The sequence below is a fragment of the Diospyros lotus genome, chromosome 11 (genome assembly GCF_014633365.1).
Source record: "Diospyros lotus cultivar Yz01 chromosome 11, ASM1463336v1, whole genome shotgun sequence".
Lineage (NCBI taxonomy): Eukaryota > Viridiplantae > Streptophyta > Magnoliopsida > Ericales > Ebenaceae > Diospyros > Diospyros lotus.
The window spans coordinates 26,555,197-26,577,227 of NC_068348.1; the positions used below are offsets into that span (position 1 = coordinate 26,555,197).

The window sequence follows — 22,031 nt, forward strand, 5'->3', positions numbered from 1 at the left end:
ATGAACTCTAGGCAAGGAAATTCTCTTCAAGAAAAGTGAAAATTGAGATATAGAAAGGTTTGCAAATGTATATTGGGTTGGGTCAATTGAAGACAAGGAGTATGTGAACTCATTTGGATTGAGAGACTTCTAAGGGACCTAAACATTCTTAGAACATATCCTATGAAGTTGTATAGTGACAGTAAATCAACAATAAGCATAGTTCATAATCCTATACAACATAATCGAATGAAGCATGTGTGTATTGATAAGCACTTCATCTAACATGAAATTGACTCTAGAGTTTTTAACCTATATTATGTCTCTACAAAGAATCAAGAAGCTAATATTTTTACAAAAGCTTTGTCCAAAATAGGATTCGAGTTCTTAGTTGGTAAGTTAGGAATTATTGATATCTATTCACTATCTTAAGGGAAAAGTGTTGGAAAAATTAAAAGACGAATCTTGACTATCTCTATCATGGCCAAGAACCAAGTGATAAGTTTGTTGAGAGGTTACAAGATGAAGTGGTAAGAGATAAGAGAGGATTACAAGATTAAAAGTGATAAGGTTCTAAGAAAAAAAAGGATGAGACAGTTCACGGAAGATAATTCTAGAAAAGATTAAAGTTTCATTGATTAGCTTTATCATCTAAGCCTAGTTCAAATTTATTCCTATATTTCAAGAGATATTTTAGATGATTTCATGTATATATATATACCATATTTGAGTTCAATAAAAGTTTAAGAAAACATTCCTATTTGATGGAATAAGTCTTCTTTTTACTCGAGTAATTCTTTCTTGTTACTCAAGTGTCTTCTAAATTACTCAAATAAGTCTTCTTGATTACTCGAGTAAATTGACAAGTTACTTGACTAAAGTTTCCTAATTACTCGAGGAAACCTTCAAGTTTAAGCTTTCCATCTTTCAGCTTGTTTCAATTTTGTTCAGAAACTTCTATTTGGTTTGTGCGGTGAAGGCTGGTTTGTGTTTTAGGAACGTTGAATTCTGTTGTTTGCTCCATTTAGTGGAGGAGAAATACATCTGACAAATATATGTAGTTCTACACTAAAATGATCATACATGTTAGGTGGTTGAGTGATATAATTTTCTATCTTCTTGCTGTTCCTTCTTCAAATTCATCTTCACAGTATTCTTATTATTGTAATGCAAAATCTTCAGCAGGTCTTCTATACAATTAGGACATTTTAACTGGAGAGCACAAGCACTGCTCTTTTCCTTCATAATAACCATAATTCTTTAGCAAAACAGCCATTTAACCTCAGCCACTCCTTGTATGTATAAAGCAAAAGTTTGACACCAAACAGAGAATACAAAGATAAACAGAGGAAACTCCAAGTGCAAGGGCACCATGGACTCGTGATGTTGCTTAAATTAATTCCTAGGACATACGCATCAAGGTGTTAGTGATTTTCTAAAAAAGGATTTAGATACAGCTAGCTATTAATTTGATTGTATATAATAACGTGGTGTGTAAACCATTCAGGCTTGGCTTCTGTACTATGGGGTAAGGTTGAAACTCCAAAGATTCCTGTCAAGATTGAGCCCTACAAAGTGCAACCAGCAAATCACTGAATATGAGCTTTACAGGAACACACGCAACTCCAGTGGACGGACTGGCCTTTCTGATTATGCTGTCAAGGTTGAAATGAGGAACATCAGCTTGATTGCCCCCGTGTTTCTGTTCAGTGTCAAATGAAGAGATTGCTCTTGTTTTCTGCTTAGACAAGATATACATCTTCATAGGTCTACCAGGAGATTGTTGTGGTGGGAGCATGTTGTCTGCCCTTGCCTCATGATTTGAATGGCTGGGTTTTCGACAAGTCAGTGCACTTTCATCATCCTTCTGAGAAGGAGAGGGGAAGCATAGCGGGCCATAATGCACAGGAGTCCTTTCAGATGTTCTCCAAACTGGCTGAAACATTTTGTTCCCAAAGTTATCAAACAACACACCATCTGCTTTGCGTTTTCTAGCAATCAGGATCTCTGAAGAACAGTCTTCTGATGCTTCAATATCAATCGGGTGTCCCACTATTGCCTTCCCATTTAATCTACTAGTTATAGAAACCAGAGGGACATGCTCTTGTTGATTACTTGCTTGAACCATCAACTCTACGTTTGTCAATGTTTCCAACTGATTATGGAAGCCTATACATTCTGGATTAATGCTCTGACTATCAGAGTCTAGGAAGTAACTGCTACTAGGAGCCGATTCTGGGCGTGGATTGTCTGACCACTTTGAGTTTCCCCTTAATTTGGTATCAGAATCAGTTCTACTTTGACCATGTAAAACTGCACTTGAAGACAATGGTCTGCCATTGGCCTGTAACTCATCTTTTAATTCAACACAACTCTTTCCATCAATCACGTTGCCCTGCATTTTGGTTAAATCACAACTGTTTCCATTTCTTTCTAGCTCCCATTTTCGAACTTGCAAGTCAGCTGCGCAAATATGCTTATCAGAGTTATTTGGTTGAGTGGTCACCAGGATAGAAGCATCAATGCAATCAAACAGCACTTACACAATTATAATAAGAGCAAGCACAACCATCCAAAAACTCCTTAGATCTACAATTGAAAGTGAAGAGAGCCAACACTCAATAAGTTGTTGTTCTTCATGGAAAAGTGAAAGCTTGCGTCATCTTTTGATAGCATGCTTCAGCAAATAAGGTGTGGGGGGAATCATTTACCAAGGGATAATCATAATCTAACAAAATGAGTTAATATGATTTACGAGCCACTACCTCAATGCCTTAGAGCCAGCCATGATTTTTCATGGTTCTCACACAACTCACACCAATTTGCATGAATCCTAAGTTCTACCAAGTGTTGTTTATTTTTTGTCTATATTTTTGTTTTAGCTTGGTTAGCATGTTAGTGGGGACCTAACAGTTTCCCTACCCACACCCACGATAGAAGGGAATATGACCAGTTACCCTTCACTTAGAATCTGTTCCAATCATGTCTATATAAAATTGAAGTTTTTCTCTTGGAATAGCTTTCATCATTTTATTAGATGGAATTTTGTTGACATAGAGTGAGGAGCCTTCGAGTTCGAGCACTAGGGGCACCTTTCAGTGATAGCAAACATCAATGTTCTTGGTGCATTAATTATATGTGAAACTCATTGCTTAAGTCGGTGTAACTTTGATTGTCACACACTCCTTACTTTAAGCCCATTATTGGAGAAAATGTTTTATCCAAAACATATCCTTCCCTTCAGCCACATAAACAAAGTAACACACGTCGCCGTTTTGATTCCATTGAAATTTGAGTTCCTTGTTAACTAGACTTACGCCTGACAACGATTAGGAATGCAGTCCAAGCAACGCAAAAGGACTTGCTTTATAGTGAAGAAAATGTTGCTGCTAAGATACTATTTGTTAGTCATAGAATGTAAAGATACTGTTCCGAAGATTTCTGGACTTAGCGTTCCAGATTTTGGATATTTATGTTCCTAATATAGTGGTTTAGTTATAGTTGATATATCTTCTTATCCCCTTATTTTAGGGAATCAAACTCTGGTGGTTAGTTCTTATTTTAGGGGAAGGTAGTGGAGAAGTCAGTTTCCTATTTTTAGGGAAATAGATAGATTTTCCATTCTATGACACTCTCCAAATTATATATATATACACACACTCTAGACTCTTCGAATAAAAAGACACAAGTTTTTTAGTCTCTACCTAATTTGTGTCATGGTATCAGAGCTCCAGAACATTTTTTTTTTTTAGGGAAGAACATTCTTTTCAACTCTGCACTTCACTTCTGAGTCCTGCAAGTTTGTAAGGATGATTTTTCTCCCCTGTAAACACCCATAAGATCTTGAATCCTCTATCAAGGACCCATGTCAGAAACAACTGAAACTAGCAACATTCTAGAGGCACCTTTTAGCAAAGTTTTAGAGGCGCCTTTTAGCAGCAATAAAGTCATTACACCTACTAAGGACCTACATAATATACAAGCAGCTTATCGGTTGAACAGCAAGAATTATCTGAAATGGTCCCAGCTGATTTGCACATTCTTGAAGGGAAGAGGCAAACTGAATCATTTACTCGGTACTAGGCCTAAGAAAGGGGATCCTACATTTGATGCTTGGGATGCAGAATACTCGATGGTGATGTCTTGGTTGTGGAATGCTATGCTGCCACAGATAAGTGATACAGTAATGTTTTTAAATACAACTAAATAAATTTGGGATGCTGTCAAACAAACATATTCTAAGGTTCGGGATGCTACATAGATCTGAGATTAAGAACAAGGTATCAGCCACAAAGCAAGGGAACGGGTCCATCACTGAATATGCCAATCTTTTGCAAACATTATTGCAAGAGATGGATCATTATCAGTATATTAAGATGAAGCGCAGTGAGGATGCAGCCCTACTTAAGAGGTTTGCTGAAAAAGACAGAATCTATGACTTTCTTGCTGGACTAAATATTGAATTTGATGCAGTTAAGAGTTCAAATACTGGAAAAAGAAGATATCCCATCTCTAAATGAAACAATTGCCATTGTCTGTGCTAAGGAGGGAAGGAGAGGAGTTATGCTTGAGACTCCTGCAATTAATGGATCAGCCCTAGTGACTAGAACTAGGAAGAATCCTGGTTTGGGACATCAATTGCATGAAGAAATAAAGTCATTGGATGGATCCAGATCAAACAATAAAGACTCCTTGTGGAGTACTTATTGTAAGAAATCCCGACACACCATAAATAAACACTAGAAGCTTCATGGAAAGCCTCATACAATAAGCAATGGACCATCAGGCAAAAGTGGACAAATACGGGGATAGGGGCAAGCATACATGGCAGATGCACACCAAACTGGGGAAGAGAGTTCCCAAGAACCACAACCACCAGTTGAATTTAACGAGGAGAAAATAACAAAGCTGAAAAACCTACTGGGGTCATTAGAAAAACAAACTGGAACAGGTACATGTACATGTACCTTGGCTATTTTAGGTATTTCTTCCTCTTATCATACTATTAATGCCTTAGATATATTCTCTCCCAGTGTCTGGATCATTGATTGGTCTACCAACCCATATACCTATTCCTCCCAAAAATTTGTCTCCTATACACCTTGTCTAAGAAATAAAAAGATAACCATTGTTGATGGCATAGTAACAACAGTAGTCGGCCAAGGAGATGTGTTTATCAATGATTTTCTCACACTCAAAAATGTGCTTCATGTACCTAGATTGTTTGCTAACCTTATATCAATCCAGAAACTCACCACAGATTCTAACTACAGTGTAATTTTTTACCCTTCTCACTGTGAGTTTTAGGAACAGGGCAAGAAGAAGATGATTGGGCATGCTATAGAGAGAGCTAGTCTTACTATCTTGAGACATCTCAAGGGCAACTTAAGACAGCTAAACCTCACCATTATCATTTCTGTCAGACTCTTCCAAGTCTAGTACAGAAAAAATTTGGCTTTACCACATCTGTTTTGGTCATCCATCATTTCATGTTCTTAAAATAATATCTCCATTATTGTTCAAAGGATTAGTTGTTGATACTTTTCATTGTGATGCCTGTGAACTCGCAAAACATAAGTGAGCTCCTTTTCCAGTCACCAATAAAATAACTTCTTTCCCATTTACTCTCATCCATAGCGACATATGGGGTCCCTCACCTATTCTCAATATTACTAGGGCTAGATGGTTTATTTCTTTTATTAATGACTGTACTCATATAACTTGAATTTTCCTAATGAAAATAAAGCTGAAGTGAGTGTCATTTTTCTAATTTTTATAATATGGTTAAGACTCAATTTGGAGTTAACATTAAGAGATTTCGTTTTGACAACGCAAGGGACAACTTTAATCAGTTTTGTTGGAGAGTCCTAGTGTTGGAGAATCCTAGCAGAAAGAGGAGACTAATCCAATGAAGAAGAAAAGATCAAGTGCAGTGAAGATAAAACTCCTAAAAATCAGGATAGATAATAGGAAAAGATAGGAGTAAAAAGTAGTAATTATCTTGATTAATCTGTACTCTAAATCTGTTGTATTTTATCTCCTAATTAGTAGGACTAGATAGCATAGAAACTTGTATAAGTAGAGTTCCTATCATTGAATGAAAGTATCGAGATTTTTCATCTCATTGCTCGATCCAAATCTTAGATTCCTGGTTTAGGAACTGATTGTGTTCATGGTATCAGAGCTCGGTTTATAATAACCAAGACTCTCGATCAACATGGCTGGTATCAATCCAGCAACCCTAGCTCCTACGATAGAAGAATCCTCTCGTAGCTCAATCCCTCAACCACCGATTACACAGGCAACCATGACTCCTGCCAACATTCTTACCATGGATAGCCAGACGTTGCAGATTACACAGCACAAGTTAAACGGAAGAAACTTCAGGGAATGGTTTCAATATGTGACCCTGGTGATCAAAGGCAAAGAAAAGTTCGGTTACCTCACTGGGGCGATCCCAGCTCCTCCAGAAGAGTCAACCGAATACCAGTGATGGGAAGTGGAAAACTCTATTCTCATGGCATGGCTGATCAACTCAATGGAATCAAAGATAGGCCGAACGTATCTATTCTACAAGACTACAAAAGAGGTATGGGATGCAGTCCAAGAATTATACTCTGATCTTGAAAACACAGCCTAGTGTTTTGAGATCAAAGCAGCTATTAGGACTACAAAACAAGGTGGTCTAGGGGTCACAGAATACTACAACAACCTAGTAGAGCTTTGGCAAGAGATGAACTTGTTCTATGATCCAAAGTGGGAGTGCTCGAGTGACAGTCAAAAGTACAACCGAATGTTGGAGAAAGAGCGGGTGTTTGACTTCCTCCAAGGCAATTCAGACTTGGATGAAGTAAGAGGTCGATTTCTAGAGATCAAACCATTGCCAACTATCAGAGAAGTGTTTGCGGAAGTCAGAAGAGAGGAAAGTAGGAGACAAGTTATGCTGACTCAACCAGAACCAAATATCGGTTCTGCACTTGCTGCATCTAAGAGGGAAGAAGTTTCTAAGGCCAAACAGTGGTGTGAACACTATAACAAACCCTATCATACGAAGCAAACATGCTGGAAGCTTCATGGAAAGCCACCAAACTAGCAACCAAGGGGCAAGAAGGAGAAGGAAAGACTAGCATATGTGGTTGCAAGTATTCAGAATACAGAAACAACAAGTGCTCAGACAGCAGAAAAGGGTATGGGGTTAAATCTTACAGCTGATCGGGGAGTTTTTACAACAATTGTTGAATGGCACCCATATTTCAAAGGAATCAGATGGAATTACAGCCAACCCATCAATGCCTATAGCACAAAGAGGTAATTCAGTGGTCTCCTTAACTACTAGAAGAATGAGTGAGTGTTATTGGATTGTAAATACTGGAGCATCCGATCATATGACCGGATCTACTACCATACTTGAAAATTTTCAGGTGGAGCCAACTAACGGTTTTAATGGAAGATGAAACCGTATCCTCGGTTAAGGGAAGAGGAAGTGTGTGTGGATGGTTTAAATCTTGATTCTGTTTTGTATGTGCCAAATTTAAATTGTAGCCTACTATCAGTGAGTAAACTCACTAAGGATTTGGATTGCATTGTAACTTTCTTCCCTTTATATTGTATTTTTCAGGATCGGTCCACAGGGAAAATGATTAGTAGTGCTAAGGAAAAAGATGGTCTTTATTGGATAGTGGACAACAAGTCTCTTCCTAGTCAGTTAGCTCCTAGTTTTTCTCTTTCAGTTAGCTTGAATTCTAAAATTTTGTTATGGCATAGACGCATTGGTCACCCTAGTTCTCAATATTTGAAACACCTATACCCTGATTTATTCATCAACAAAAATAATTTGGTACTCAATTGTGATCATTGTATTCTTGCCAAACAAACTCATGGTTCTCATCAACCAAAACCGTATGCTCTTTCCAAACCATTTTACTTGATCCATAGTGATATTTGGGGACCAGCTAGGGTTCCAAACTTGAGTGGTGCTAGATGGTTTGTGCAATTTTTCAGAACTTCCACAAGTTGATTCTAAACTTATTTCAGTCCTCTATTTGCATTCTTAGGACTGATAATGGCCGGGAATATTTTTCATACCCTTTCACTCAATACCTCACCACAAATGGAATCTTACATCAAAGCACATGTCCCTATACACCCCAACAAAACGGAGTGGCTAAAAAAAAGAATCGTCATTTGCTTGAAGTGGTTAAAGCCCTAATGTTTACTAGTTTAACTCCAAACAAATATTGGGGTGAAGCTGTCCTAACAGCCTTTTATTTGATCAATAGGCTGCCAACCAAAGTTCTAAAATATCAAACTCCATTGCACAACCTCATGTCTATCTTTCCTCATGTTAGGATATTCAACACTCTTCCCCCAAAAGTCTTCGGATGTGTGATGTATGTCTACCAAACAAACCCTAATCGCCATAAACTAGAACCCAAGGCATTCAAGTGTATATTTATTGGGTACTCACCTACACAAAAGGGTTACAAGTGTTATTGTCCTACATCACAAAAATTCTTTGTCTCTTGTGATGTAACATTTGATGAAACTAAATTCTACCACTTTAGTAATCAATCACAAATTGGGGAAAACCATTGGGATCCTACTGTTTTAATACCAGTCATCCTACCTATTTCCTCTTTTATTCCAAGAGAAGATCTGGTTCAACTAGATACTGTTGATTGTTCTCAACCAGCCACCTGCAACCCAAATAACCTCTAATTGCTACTTGTCTCAAGCCCTAAACCTATCCGTCCATCATCAGAACTAGTGGAGACTGATATAGAAGGAGACTTGAGTCCTGAAAAACCTATTAAGGTATATTCAAGGAGACAAAAACAACTAGATCCTCAAATCAGCCAATCGTTAGAACCAAGGACAGGTCCACCAAGTGAAGAAAACAGCTACTTGAATCTGTCAATTGCCATCAGGAAAGGGGTAAGGTCATGTGCAAAACATCCAATATCAAATTACCTAACCTATTCCAAGTTATCTCCTCAGTTTAAAGCTTTCACTACAACCATAGATGGAGTGTCTATCCCAGTATACAAGAAGCTTTGAGAGATCCAAACTAGAAAAAGGCTGTGATGGAAGAAATTAAGGCATTGGAGAGCAATCAAACATGGGAACTGATTGATATACCAAAAACAAAGAAGATTATAGGTTGCAAATGGGTTTTCACCATCAAGTACAAATCAGATGGAAGTATAGACCGCTATAAAGCAAGGCTAGTTGCCCAAGGGTACTCTCAAACCCATGGGATAGATTATGAGGAAACTTTTGCTCCGGTAGCAAAACTAAATTCAATTAGGGTGCTTCTATCTATTGCTGTAAATTTAGACTGGGAGTTGTTCCAATTCGACATCGAGAATGCATTCCTAAATGGTGAGTTGGAAGATGAAGTATATATGAAGATTCCACCCGGTTTTGAAGATCAAGAAGCAATTGGCAAGGTATGCAAATTACATAAATCTCTTTATGGTTTGAAACAATCCCCTAGAGCATGGTTTAAGAAGTTCAGCTCAACTTTGAAACAATTTGGCTATAAGCAAGGTGAAGCCGACCATACTCTATTCATTAAAACTGGAGATGGAAAAAGATGCATCTTAATAGTATATGTGAACGACATTATCATTACAGGGGATGATATTGATGAAATGGAAGCCCTAAAACAGAGACTAAAAGAAGAGTTTGAGGTAAAAGACTTGGGAAAAATGAAATACTTTCTAGGGATGGAAGTAGCAAGGAGCAAAGAAGGCATGATATCCCAGAGAAAGTATACTCTTGATCTTCTAAAAGAAACAAGAATGCTTGGGTGCAAACCAAGATATACTCCACTAGAAAGAAATTGAAAGTATGAAAAAAGAGATGATGATCCAACAGTCGACAAGGGAAAGTATCAACGGCTAGTTGGAAGATTAATTTATCTCTCCTTAACACAGCCAGACATAGCTTATTCGGTGAGCATCATAAGTCAATTTATGCATGCTCCAACTCAATAACATTTGACAGTTGTTTACCACACTTTAAGATACCTAAAAGGCACACCAGGGAAAGGATTGATGTTCCAAAAGACTAATGAAAAAGGTGTTGAAGGTTTTTCCGATGCAGATTGGGCAGGCTCAGTAACTGACAGTCGGTCTACATCAGGCTTTTGTACAAAATTATGGGGAAACTTAGTCACATGGAGAAGTAAGAAGCAAACCGTTGTAGCAAGAAATAGTGCAGAAGCAGAATTTAGGGCAGTTGCCCAAGGGATTTGTGAACTAATTTGGGTAGTGAGACTAATGGAGGATCTACAAATGCCTCTAACCAAACCAACGAGAGTCCTAGTGTTGGAGAATCCTAGCAGCAAGAGAAGACTAATCCGATGAAGAATAAAGGATCAAGGCCAGTGAAGATAAAACTCCTAAAAATCAAGATAGATAATAGGAAAAGATAGGAGTAAAAAGTAGTAATTATCTTGATTAATTTGTACTATGAATCTGTTGTATTTTATCTCCTAATTAGTAGGACTAGAGCATAGAAACTTGTATAAGTAGAGTTCCTATCCTTGAATGAAAGTATCAAGATTTTTCATCTCATTGCTCGATCCAAATCTTAGGTTCCTGGTTTAGGAACCAATTGTGTTCAAGTTTCTTTCTCCTTATTTTCAAGAAAGGGATATAATTCATGAATGTTCCTGTGTCTACACGCCTTAACAAAATAGAGTGGTTGAATGCAAGAATTGTCACCTTCTTGCCATCACCAAATCACTCTTATTTCAAGCTAAAGTCCCAAAACAGTATTGGGGAGAAGCAGTTGACTGCTACTCATCTCCTAAATAGGTTACCCCTTAAAAGCCTTAATTCCCAAAGTCCCATGCAACTTTTCTCGAAGTTTTTTCCATAGTTCAACATTTCTAATGGTTTTTCTCTAGTGATGTGATGGAATCCAACCGATGGGAAGGATCTCCAATAGATGAAATGGATTGAATTGTATTTCAGAATTGGAATTACAGAAAATAAAAGTAAGTACAGCAGCAACTGGGCGTTCGAGAGGCCCAGAACTCTCCTACAATTACTCCAAATTCTTCACCCCCTCTACCTCTCTTCCTACCCCTTTTATATGCTGTTATTCCCCTCTCTCTCCTGCATAACCGTATTTGGTTATGCAGGCGTGTCTGCTGGTTTGTTACACAAACCAGCCAAATATCTATCCTATCCCTCGCGCACATGCTAGTCGAAGCTTCCTCCAGCTGTACTTCCAACTCCCCTCAGCTGGTTGTGACGCCTAGAGTAAGTATGCAAAACCGGGGGCCTAACATCACTCCCTCCCCCAACTTTCACCTTGTCCTCAAGGTGAAAACCAGGAAACTGCTGTTGAATGAGGTTGAAAGGCTCCCAAGTGGCTTCCAATGGTGGTAACCCCTTCCATTGCAGCAGAACGTCAAAACCTCCCACATTATTTCCTTTGCCTGGTCTGACTCCCAACACTGCCTCCGGTTCAACCAGCATCTCTAACTCTGCACTTAACTGATTGGGAATATCCACCGCGGCTTGCAATGCCCCCTTGGCTTCTCGCAGCTGGGATACATGGAATACTGGGTGAATGCTGCAAGATGAAGGTAACTTTAACCTGTAAGCCACAGGTCCAACCTCCCTCTCCACCTCAAACGGACCATAAAATCTAGGAGCCAATTTCTCATTAGTACGACCAGCCAATGACTTTCGACGATAGGGAATTAGTTTTAGGTAAACTAAGTCCCCTACTTCAAACTTCACTGCTCTTCTCTTCATATCAGCCCCTTTCTTCATGATAGCTTGAGCTCTTTGTAGCTGTGCCTTCAGTTCCTCCAGAATGTGGTCTCTCTCGACAAGCTGTTGTTCCACTACTGAAACCGGTGTGGAGCCCCTTTCAACTTTAAGTATTGCTGGCGGTTCACCCATAGACGGCCTGGAAAGGTGTAGTTCTAGAGGCTGTGTGGTATGAAGTATTGTACCACAATTCCGCCCATGGTAGCCACACAAACCAAGATTTAGGCTTGGAAGAAGCAAAGCAACGAAGGTATGTCTCCAATGTCCTATTCAGCACCTCCGTTTGACCATCCGTTTGTGGATGGTAAGCTGTGCTGCGTAGGAGCCTGGTGCCTTGGAGACGAAACAGTTCCTCCCAGAATTTGCTCATGAAGATCTTATCCCGATCAGATACAATGGACCGTGGTAGACCATGAAGCCTTACAATCTCCTTGATGAAGACTCCTGCCACTTCTCCAGCAGAATAAGGGTGTTTCAGCCCCACAAAATGGCCATACTTGCTAAGTCTATCAACCACCACTAAAATCGAATCTATTTTTCCTGACCTGGGTAAGCCTTCGATAAAGTCCATTGCAAGGTCTTCCCAAATTTGATTTGGGATCGGAAGGGGTTGCAAAAGCCCTCCTGGCTTGAGTGCCAGAACTTTGTTTTGCTGGCAAATCGCACAGTGGCTTACATACCTGTGAATGTCCCTCTTCATTCCCAGCCAATATACACTTGCCGCAATCCTCTTGTAAGTCTTCAAGAATCCCAAGTGCCCCCCAACATTCCCATCATGACCTTCGGTAGATATAGCCTCCCCTTGTAGAAGAGAAAACCATCCACCAACTGAAAATGGGGTCTGGAAGTAGGATCCCGTTGGAGATCCTTGACCACCTTTTGCAGCCCTTCATTGTCAGCTATCTCCTTAGCTAGCTGATCTAGTTGGAGAATCTGAGGAACGGTTAAAGCGAGGAGGGCAGCAGAGTGGCTGATGTGGGACAACCCATCAGCTGCTTTATTCTCTAACCCAGATCTATATTGGATTTCAAACTGAAACCCCATTAATTTAACCATCCACTTCTGATATTCTGGACTTACCAATCTTTGTTCCATTAAGAACTTGAGACTTTTTTGATCTGTCCTGACCACAAATTTCTGTCCCAAAAGGTAGTGTCTCCACTTTTGCACCGCAAATACGATAGCCATAAGTTCCCTCTCATACACTGATTTCCTCCTTCCTAGCTGATTAAACGCCTGACTGAAGTATGCAATAGGTCGATGGTCCTGCATTAATACTGCCCCCATGCCATGTCCAGAAGCATCCGTCTCCACCTCAAATGGCTTGTCAAAATTCAGCAAAGCTAACACCGGCAGTGACACCATGGCAGCTTTGAGCTGTTGGAAGGCTTGCTCAGCAGCCTCATCCCAAAAGAAATTACCCTTCCTAAGTCTGTCCGTGAGTGGCCATGCTATCTTGCCATAATCTTTAACAAAACGCCTGTAGTATCCGGTGAGACCAAGAAAACCTCGCAACTCCTTCAATGTGGCAGGGGAGGGCCACTCTAACATGGCTTTTACCTTGCTATAATCAGCCGAGACTCCTTCTTGCGATATAATATGACCCAGGTACTCAATTTCTAGTTGTCCGAATGAACACTTCTTCTTATTCGCGAACAAATGGTTAGCTGCCAATACCTCCAGAACCGAGCACAAGTGTTGTGCATGCTGTTCAAAATCTTTGCTAAAAACCAAGATGTCATCAAAGAAAACTAGCACGAAACGCCTCATCTGTTCTCTGAAGATATCATTCATCAGTGACTGTAACGTGGCTGGCGCGTTAGTCAATCCAAAAGGCATTACGAGGAATTCGTAATGGCCTTCATGTGTCCGAAATGCTGTCTTTGGAATATCCTCAGCCTTGACGTGAATTTGGTGATACCCGGACTTAAGGTCGAGTTTGGAGAAGACTTTGGCCCCATGAAGCTCATCCAGCAACTCTTCAATCACTGGAATTGGAAATTTGTCGGCCACTGTCACCTTATTCAATGCCCGATAATCCACACAGAACCGCCACCCTCCATCCTTCTTCTTGACCAGCAGAACCAGACTAGAAAAAGGGCTGGAACTGGGTTGTATGATCCCTGCTGCTAGCATCTCTCCTACCATCTTCTCAATCTCGTTTTTCTGTAGATAAGGGTAACGATAGGGCCGCACACTAACCCGGAATGGTGCCTGGTAGCAGGTTGATGGCATGATCCTTCTTTCGGGAAGGAGGCAGCCCTTCAGGTGCTGAGAATACCTCCTCAAACTCAGCTAACACCTTCTTAAGGAACGGTGGGACCTCGACCGTACTGTCACTGTAATCAGCTGCCATTGTTCCCAACTCAAGCAACATTCCTTCTCCATTCTCCTTGAAAGCCTTCATCATCGCTTTCAGGGATACCAAGCTTTTGCTCAAGCTAGGATCTCCCTGCAAGGTCACGGCCAATCCCCCCACCTGGAACGTCATAGTCAAGGCTTTCCAATCCACTCTCATCTTTCCCACCGCAGCCAACCACTTCATCCCAAGGATTACATCTGAGCTACCCAGCTCCAGAGGTAGAAAATCTTCCACTATTTGCAAGTTTTGTAGATGCAACTTTACCCCCTTACAAATACCGGTCCCTTGTACTGCCATCCCGGTTCCCATGATAACACCATAACCAGTCGTTTCTGTTCGCGGCAACCCCAATTGTTGAACCAACTCTATCGCTATGAAGTTGTGCGTCGCCCCCCCGTTAATCAGAACTACCACTGGTTGCCCTTCTATAACACCTTGTAGCTTCATGGTCTGCGGTGTTGTTAATCCAACCACCGAATTCATGGAGAGTTCAATGATTTCGCTGCCTTGGCGTACACCCTCTCCTTCCTCTTCTTCCCTCACTTCTGTGGTTCCCCGTTCGGATCCTTCCCTCTCTTTCTCTTCATCATAAATCATCATAACGTGCAGTTCCTTGTTCTTGCATCTGTGACCAATCGAGTACTTCTCATCACAACGGAAACACAATCCCTTCTCCCTCTTGGCTTTCCACTCAGCCTCGCTGAGTCGTTTAAAGGAAGCACTACTACCACTCTCGGCCACTGGTAGCTTACTGCTCGCCTGATTCGAGACTCTCGAATAAGGAGTCGGGCTTCTGGATTGAGTGGGAGAGATTCTAACGGTGTTGGAAGTAGAGTAGGTGGGAAATTTACTTCCCGCTGGTCCGAACCCCCTACTGCAAGTTAGGATGGCTGCATTTTTATCCTCAATACATTGCACCATTAGCATGACCCGATCCAACCCCCTGGGTTGAAGTACCCTGATCTCAGCCTTAATTTCAAGCTTAAGACCGTTGATGAAATGTCCTTCCAAAAACGCCTCAGAGACGTCCGACACAGGTACCGCCAACGTCTCAAACATCAGCCTATACTCCTTAACCGTACCTTCTTGTCGCAGAGCTAGGAACCTCTCTTCCAGCGACCCTTCTTGAGTTGGGCGGAATCGGTTAAGAATTCCTTGCTTGAGCCCTTCCCAGCTGCGGATCCCCCTGCGCCCAGACTCCCACTGGAACCAAGCGAGGGCCCCTACCTCGAAGCACAATGCGACTGACTCGATCTTCTCGTCCTCCGACAGCTGGTTGACCGTGAAGTATCTTTCCGCCCTGAAAATCCAGTCGTCTGGATTGTCTCCTTCGAAGGTAGGCATTTCCAGCCGCCTACCTCTCCCCTCCGGTCGCCATGCAGCGTTCATGCTTCCTTCCATTCTGTGACTCATACCCCCCCCTGGTGTCATTTCGGAATCTGGGGTCAAATCCGGTGGCCAGTCGTTCCCATGAGCCTTAGCCTTCCGCTCCCGTTCCTGTTCGTCCCACCTTGTGCGCATGATAGCGAACTGCTCCAGCATCTCGGCTACGTTCCGATTTATGGTTTGAATCTCTCCCCTCATCGTGTCAACCTTCCCCTCCAGGTCCCCCACTCTCTCGGTTAAGTTTACCATGATGATCGAAGATGCTCTGATACCAAAATGATGGAATCCAACCGATGGGAAGGATCTCCAATGGATGAAATGGATTGAATTGTATTTCAGAATTGGAATTACAGAAAATAAAAGTAAGTACAGCAGCAACTGGGCGTTCGAGAGGCCCAGAACTCTCCTACAATTACTCCAAATTCTTCACCCCCTCTACCTCTCTTCCTACCCCTTTTATATGCTGTTATTCCCCTCTCTCTCCTGCATAACCGTATTTGGTTATGCAGGCGTGTCTGCTGGTTTGTTACACAAACCAGCCAAATATCTATCCTATCCCTCGCGCACATGCTAGTCGAAGCTTCCTCCAGCTGTACTTCCAACTCCCCTCAGCTGCTTGTGACGCCTAGAGTAAGTATGCAAAACCGAGGGCCTAACATGATGTTTGGTTGTGTAGCCCTTAGGGGAAAAACTTGATCCATGGGCTGTTGGGCAAATTTTATCATCCTCCCACCAAATTTTATTTTGTGTAGACTGATGTTACATTTGTTGAAAAAGACCCATACTTTAATCATCCTTATCTTCAAGGGAGACATCATTCTTAGGATAAGGACCAGGATGACAAGGATGTTTTCTTCCTTGATTTTCCAATCTCCTTAAATCCAAATCCTCAACCTAGGACAAATAGTCCAATCTCAGCTTCTCAACATAAACCAACCAATCCAAAGGATGAAGAAATGATTAAGGGAAAACAAGCTCAAGTCTTTACCCAACCCCTGTAGGTCTACTCAAGGAGAAAAACAGTCACGCAATCTATGTCAGTTCAACCGTCGAATTCTATCCAAGGTCCTAATCCTAAATTCAATCTTGAAATTATTGAGGTAACCACTTCTTCCTTCCCTCAGAATGAAAATGTCTCTAAAATTCCTAACTCAAGTGACTGAGATTCCCATTGCTATTAGAAAAGGAACTAGAGCGTGTACTAAGCATACACTTATTCTTGTCCTACAAAAACCTGTCTAATAACCACCAAGCCTTGCTTACCAACATAAATGCAATTCTCATACCTAAAACTATATCCGAGGCATAAGATGATGAGAATTGGATAAATGCTATGAAAGTAAAGATGAAGGCTTCTTGAAAAAAACAAAACCAAGGATTTGGTGAGACTACCTAAAGGAAATAAACTAGTAGGGGGTAGATGGGTATTCACAGTGAAGTATAAATCATATGGATTATTAAAAAGATATAAAACAAGATTAGTGGCCAAGCATTAAACTCAAACATATGGTATAAATAACCTAGACACATTTGCTCCAGTTGCAAAAATGAATACTATTAAGGATTTTACTATCATTAGCTGCTAACCTTGATTGGAAATTACAGTAGTTTGATATCAAAAATGCCTTCTTGCATGGTGATTTTGAAGAGGAAACTTATATGGAGGTGCCACCTTGATTTAGTCCAAGTTCAAATGGAGATATAGTTTGCAGACTAAAGAAAGCATTATATGGCCTAAAGTAACCCCCTAAAGTGCAATTTGGAAGGTTTGCCAAAGCAATGCTATATATGGGATATAAACAAAGCCAAGGAGACCATAGTTTGTTTATAAAACACTCAATTTAAGGAAAAAGCACTATGTTGTCAGTCCATGCGAATGACATCATAGTAACAGGGAATGACTAGGAGGGAATGGGAAATCTGACGAAGTGTTTGGTAAAGGAATTTGTGACTAAAGAACTAGGTAAACTAAAGTACTTTCTGGGTATTGAGGTTGCACATTCTCAACAAGTTATTTTTATATCTCAACAAAAATACATTCTAGATCTATTGACAGATATAGGCAAACTGGGGTGTATGGCTGCCGACACACCTATTAAACTTAATCATTGACTTGTTGATGCTCCAGAAGACAGGATAGTAGATAAAAGTTCCTACCAAAGGTTAGTGGGAAAGCTTATTTATTTGTCACATACCAAGTAGACATATATGCTATTAGTATTGTAAGTCAATTTGTGCACAATCCTAAAGAAGTACACCTTAGAGCAGTACACAGAATTCTACAATACTTCAAGGGCACACTAGGCAAAGGAATCCTATTCAAAAGAAGGCAAGAATTGACACTTAAGCCTATACCGATGCAAACTATGTTGTATCAATGATTGATATAAGATCTACATCTAGGAGTATATTCCTAGAAGGAAATCTTGAAACTTGGAGGAGTAAGAAGCAGAATGTTGTAGCAAAGTCTAGTGCAGAGGCGCAGACGCTGGATTTAGATCAATGGCTCTTGGAATTTGTGAGTTATGGTTAAAAATAATTTTAGAAGATCTGAAAATTTAATGGAAAGATCCAATGAGGCTCTACTATGACAACAAGTCAGCCACTAATATTGCACACAATCTAGCGCAGCATGACCAAACTAAGTATGTGAAAGTTGACAAACATTTTCAAGGAAAAGCTAGACAGTGGTTTGATTTGTACTATGTTTGTGTCTACTAGACAACAACTTGCAAATGTGCTCACAAAGGGACTGCCAAGTATTTCATTTCAAAAGATAACTTGCAAGCTTGCAATGGAAGACATCCATTCTGCAGCTTAAGGGGGGGTGTCAAGAGATAGTGTGTTCCAGATTTTTGATATTTATGTTCCTAATATAGTGGTGTAGTTATAGTTGATATATCTTCTTCATCCCTTATCTTCTTATCCCCTTATTTTAGGGAGTGAAAAGTCTAGTGGTTAGTTCCTATTTTAAGTCAGTTTCCTGTTTTTAGGGAAACAGATTTCCCATTCTATGACCCTCTCTAAATTATGTATATCTACTCTTGACTCCTTGAATAAAAAGACACAAGTTTTTCGATCTCTCCCTAATTTGTGTCAGGTATTCCACCCCTTATGGGTGGATCTCAACTTCTTAAAGGAGATCACGGGTGGAGTTTTTTCATCCAAATGCTCATAGACAAGCACATATCTCGCCTACATGTATTCTCATGAAATACTTTCATTTAAGTTCATGCTGATGTCAATATGCTCTAAAACTAGTAGAACAAGGAGTTTGCTGAAACCAAACAAAAGAAAAAGAAAAGAAAATTAATGTTGTGTGTGCGCACGCGCCAGAGAGAGAAAATACACACCTTCACACTTATAACACTTGGGCATAAGCCTATTACTTCAGGCTAAGTATATAATAAAAGTTTAGGACCCAATAAACACATACAAGATACTGATTACAATAACACACGGATTCTTCAGCAAACAAACTTAAGTGGAAGATGGAAATCCATCAAGCAAAAACTTCTTCATATAACAGTAAACATTTATTGGTTCAGAACCTGTCGAGACAGAGAGACTGAGAAATTTGAAATGACATGTGGGTCAAGAGATTACAAACCTGGATGCCAAGTTTCCGCTTGAACTTTATTTGGACCTTCTGAATCTCTGGCAGACCAATCGGACTCCATTGGTTTGGAAGAGGTACTATATTCAGCTGAACCGGATTGCTGACGGCATTTATGAGTTTTGAGTCTTGAGGATGAAACATTCAATTGTTCAGGAGGAAAAGCCATGCACTTCCAGCAATTACTTGACTCTGCTGGCAAGTAAATACGTCTGCTTCTCTTTGCTTGGCAGATGGTTCTTGCCTGCTTCTCTTCTGATGAAGATGGAAACACCACTATCAATAGATTGCAAAGAAAAATTAAGAAAGAAAAAATCAATAGACTGCAAAGATTATTGAACTAGCAAATTTTTCCCATAATAATACTTTTACAAATAGCTAGCATCCATCAGATCTCTCTAATAGAAAGACCTCCATGAAGTACAGGAAGTAGGGCAAGATAGGTTCCTTGTAACCTAGGATTCTCCAAACTTTATATTTGACTTCGGAACAAGTATCATTCTTCTTCTTTTCTGAGCATCATTCTTCTATTATTGCTTGAGATGTTAGGAAATAAAAAAAGAAAAAGTTCAGAAAAAGTAATCTGTCCTCAACTAAATTGCCAAATAACATAACAAATCAGTCTCACCTAGATAGGTTCATTCAACAACTAAATTGTCAAACAATGTTAAGAAAATTGTGCAAGCATAATTCTAGGATTTCCCAGAATTTCCCATAAGATGAAGGTTTACCTCTCACTCTTTCATTAGACCACAAGAAAATTGCTGGTTCAACAGTTCGGGAAAGTACCTGGTGCTTTATATCTTTTCTGCAGTTCTAACTTCTCTAGCTCAAGAGCATGAAGAATAGCATCTTCTCGACGTGCATATTTGGCAATTCTCCTCAAAACATTGGCCTGGGAATGGGATGACTCAGCTCTTTCAATACAATCATCAAACTCACGACATCGAAATGCTTTGATGCGCTTCGATTTCTCTAAATTGTACCAGTCCCTGAAAGATGATAAAAGCCAGGGGCATCAACAGACGGGAAAAGTAGAACACAAACTTAAATAAATCAAATAGCCGTAACAACCATAAGAATAATATATCATATCTTTGTCTATCCATATACATAGGTGTGCATATATATATATATACACGTTTACTGAAGCATAATTTATTATTAAGATACTTACCTATTGTGAGGCAGAGAAATTTTGTATCTAATACAGCAAAGGACAGCATAACCAAGAAGACAAGAGTTGCCAAAAAAATAAAATAAAATCCAGAAGCACAAAACATCAAGGATACACATGCAAAGGAAATAATGTTTATTTTTCTTAACAACAGGTTTATAACCACTCAAAGAAGCACAAAACCTCCTCTAAAAGAACCTGGTCCAATAATCTGTCATAGCCAAGGAGCTACGCTTATATTCTCAACATTTAAGCAAAATAAACATAAATGCAATAGCTATATATTTGTTAAGTAGTTAATCGCCAAATCCTGTAAAACCTTAACCTTAGAAGGAACTAAGTAATACCAAAAATATCTAAATGTCCCACATATATATCTTCTACTTTCAAGCTTAACAAAAAACACATACCAGCGCGCGCACACACGTTACGCAACTAACTATATATACAGAAACATCAACATAAATTGCCAACCCGAATATCTTCCATTTTTCAATCATTTTCGCCCTCTTTTCAGTTCCACTATATTTCAATTTCTTTCTTCTCTTACAAAAAGATTTTTTCACAAAACAAGGATATCAGCATATACAGAAATAATAGAACTATAGAAAGGCATATACATAAATATATGTATATATATATATTTTGGATTTACACTCTAGAATCTTCTCGTCCGAGAAGCTTGACAGGGGTGCCAGGTTTGGATGGGACAAGAGGAAAAGGTGAGAGCTCGTTGGGTTCGACTACTCGGCCGGGCCACCATGAGCCGTTCTTCCTCTGTACCCACACCAACTTTCCGGCTCTGCAATCAGCTTTTGGTAAACCCATATCTCCGCTGTTCTCTCTGTCTAGGGTTTCTGCATTTTCAGGGTTTCGGATGGGGGATGAGATTTGCAGAGTGTACATCCCACAGCCCAGTGGCCGTTGGACATCTGATATTTGAATGTACGACCGTTGGTATATTCCTTTTTCCTTTTCTGCCCTTTTTTCCCTTGGATTTCTGTCTTGTTCCACGGCCCATTGGGCCGATGGTATTGCTGCTGAACTCTGCAGTATTCATGGGAAACTGAATTGGCAAAATTATCAAAATACCTTTATAGTGATTTTAACTATCATTATATGGTTGTTAAGAAAAAATAAGACTTTACTTGCTGACCTTTCCCGCGCGTTTGGTACCAATTTTTTTTTTAAATTATTCAAATTCATGATTTTTGAGAATTTTCTTGAAAATCTTTGATTCCTAAAATTTTTACAATTTTATATTTAGTTAGATTTAAACATTTCCAGAAATGTTAGTATTCTTTTATAGGAATTTTATATTCTTATATTTGGTTTAAATGTAATATTTTTGAGAATTTATGTTTTTTTTTTAATTATTTTTATTTAATTTTTTATTTAAAAATAATAAATTCATTCTACTATATAAAATATTGAGACTCACATAAATGTCATTTTTTTACTTATGTATATATATGTGTGTATATATAATATTTATCATAAATAATATAAATATATTATAACATATATTTATATATAATAAATATATATAATATGTTCGTATGGGATTATAAAAGGGTAATGGGTGTTTTAGTTTTTTTTTTCTTTGTTAGGAATATTTCCAAATTCATTGAAAATTTACTTTTTGCATGAGTAAGAGAAAATATGTCTCAAAACAATTATTCTTTAATTAAAAAAAAATTTACTTTATACATGAGTAAG

The 22,031-nt window shown here is 39.4% G+C and overlaps 1 protein-coding gene across 1 annotated transcript; it reads right to left on the bottom strand.

Annotated features, from left to right (window-relative positions):
* Window positions 1–1,302: 1,302 nt before the first annotated feature.
* LOC127813655 (uncharacterized protein At1g51745-like) lies at window positions 1,303–21,209 on the bottom strand. Its single transcript, XM_052354743.1, has 4 exons — window positions 20,968–21,209; window positions 19,925–20,127; window positions 19,130–19,390; window positions 1,303–2,442 (listed from the first exon to the last, which is right to left on the bottom strand). Exons 1-4 carry the CDS (start codon window positions 21,138–21,140, stop codon window positions 1,535–1,537), a joined length of 1,545 nt encoding a protein of 514 aa, XP_052210703.1. The 5' UTR covers window positions 21,141–21,209; the 3' UTR covers window positions 1,303–1,534.
* Between the last annotated feature and the right edge of the window lie 822 nt (window positions 21,210–22,031).

Bases quoted from the DNA above. Each gene is read 5' to 3' on its own strand.
- LOC127813655 (XM_052354743.1), bottom strand. From the start codon at position 21,140: ATGGGTTTACCAAAAGCTGATTGCAGAGCCGGAAAGTTGGTGTGGGTA. The intron at 20,128-20,967 runs GTAAATCCAAAA...ATCATCTTTCAG, and splicing joins GGACGAGAAGATTCTAGAGT to GGACTGGTACAATTTAGAGA. The intron at 2,443-19,129 runs GTTTGTAATCTC...ATATTTGCGCAG, and splicing joins AGCGGAAACTTGGCATCCAG to CTGACTTGCAAGTTCGAAAA.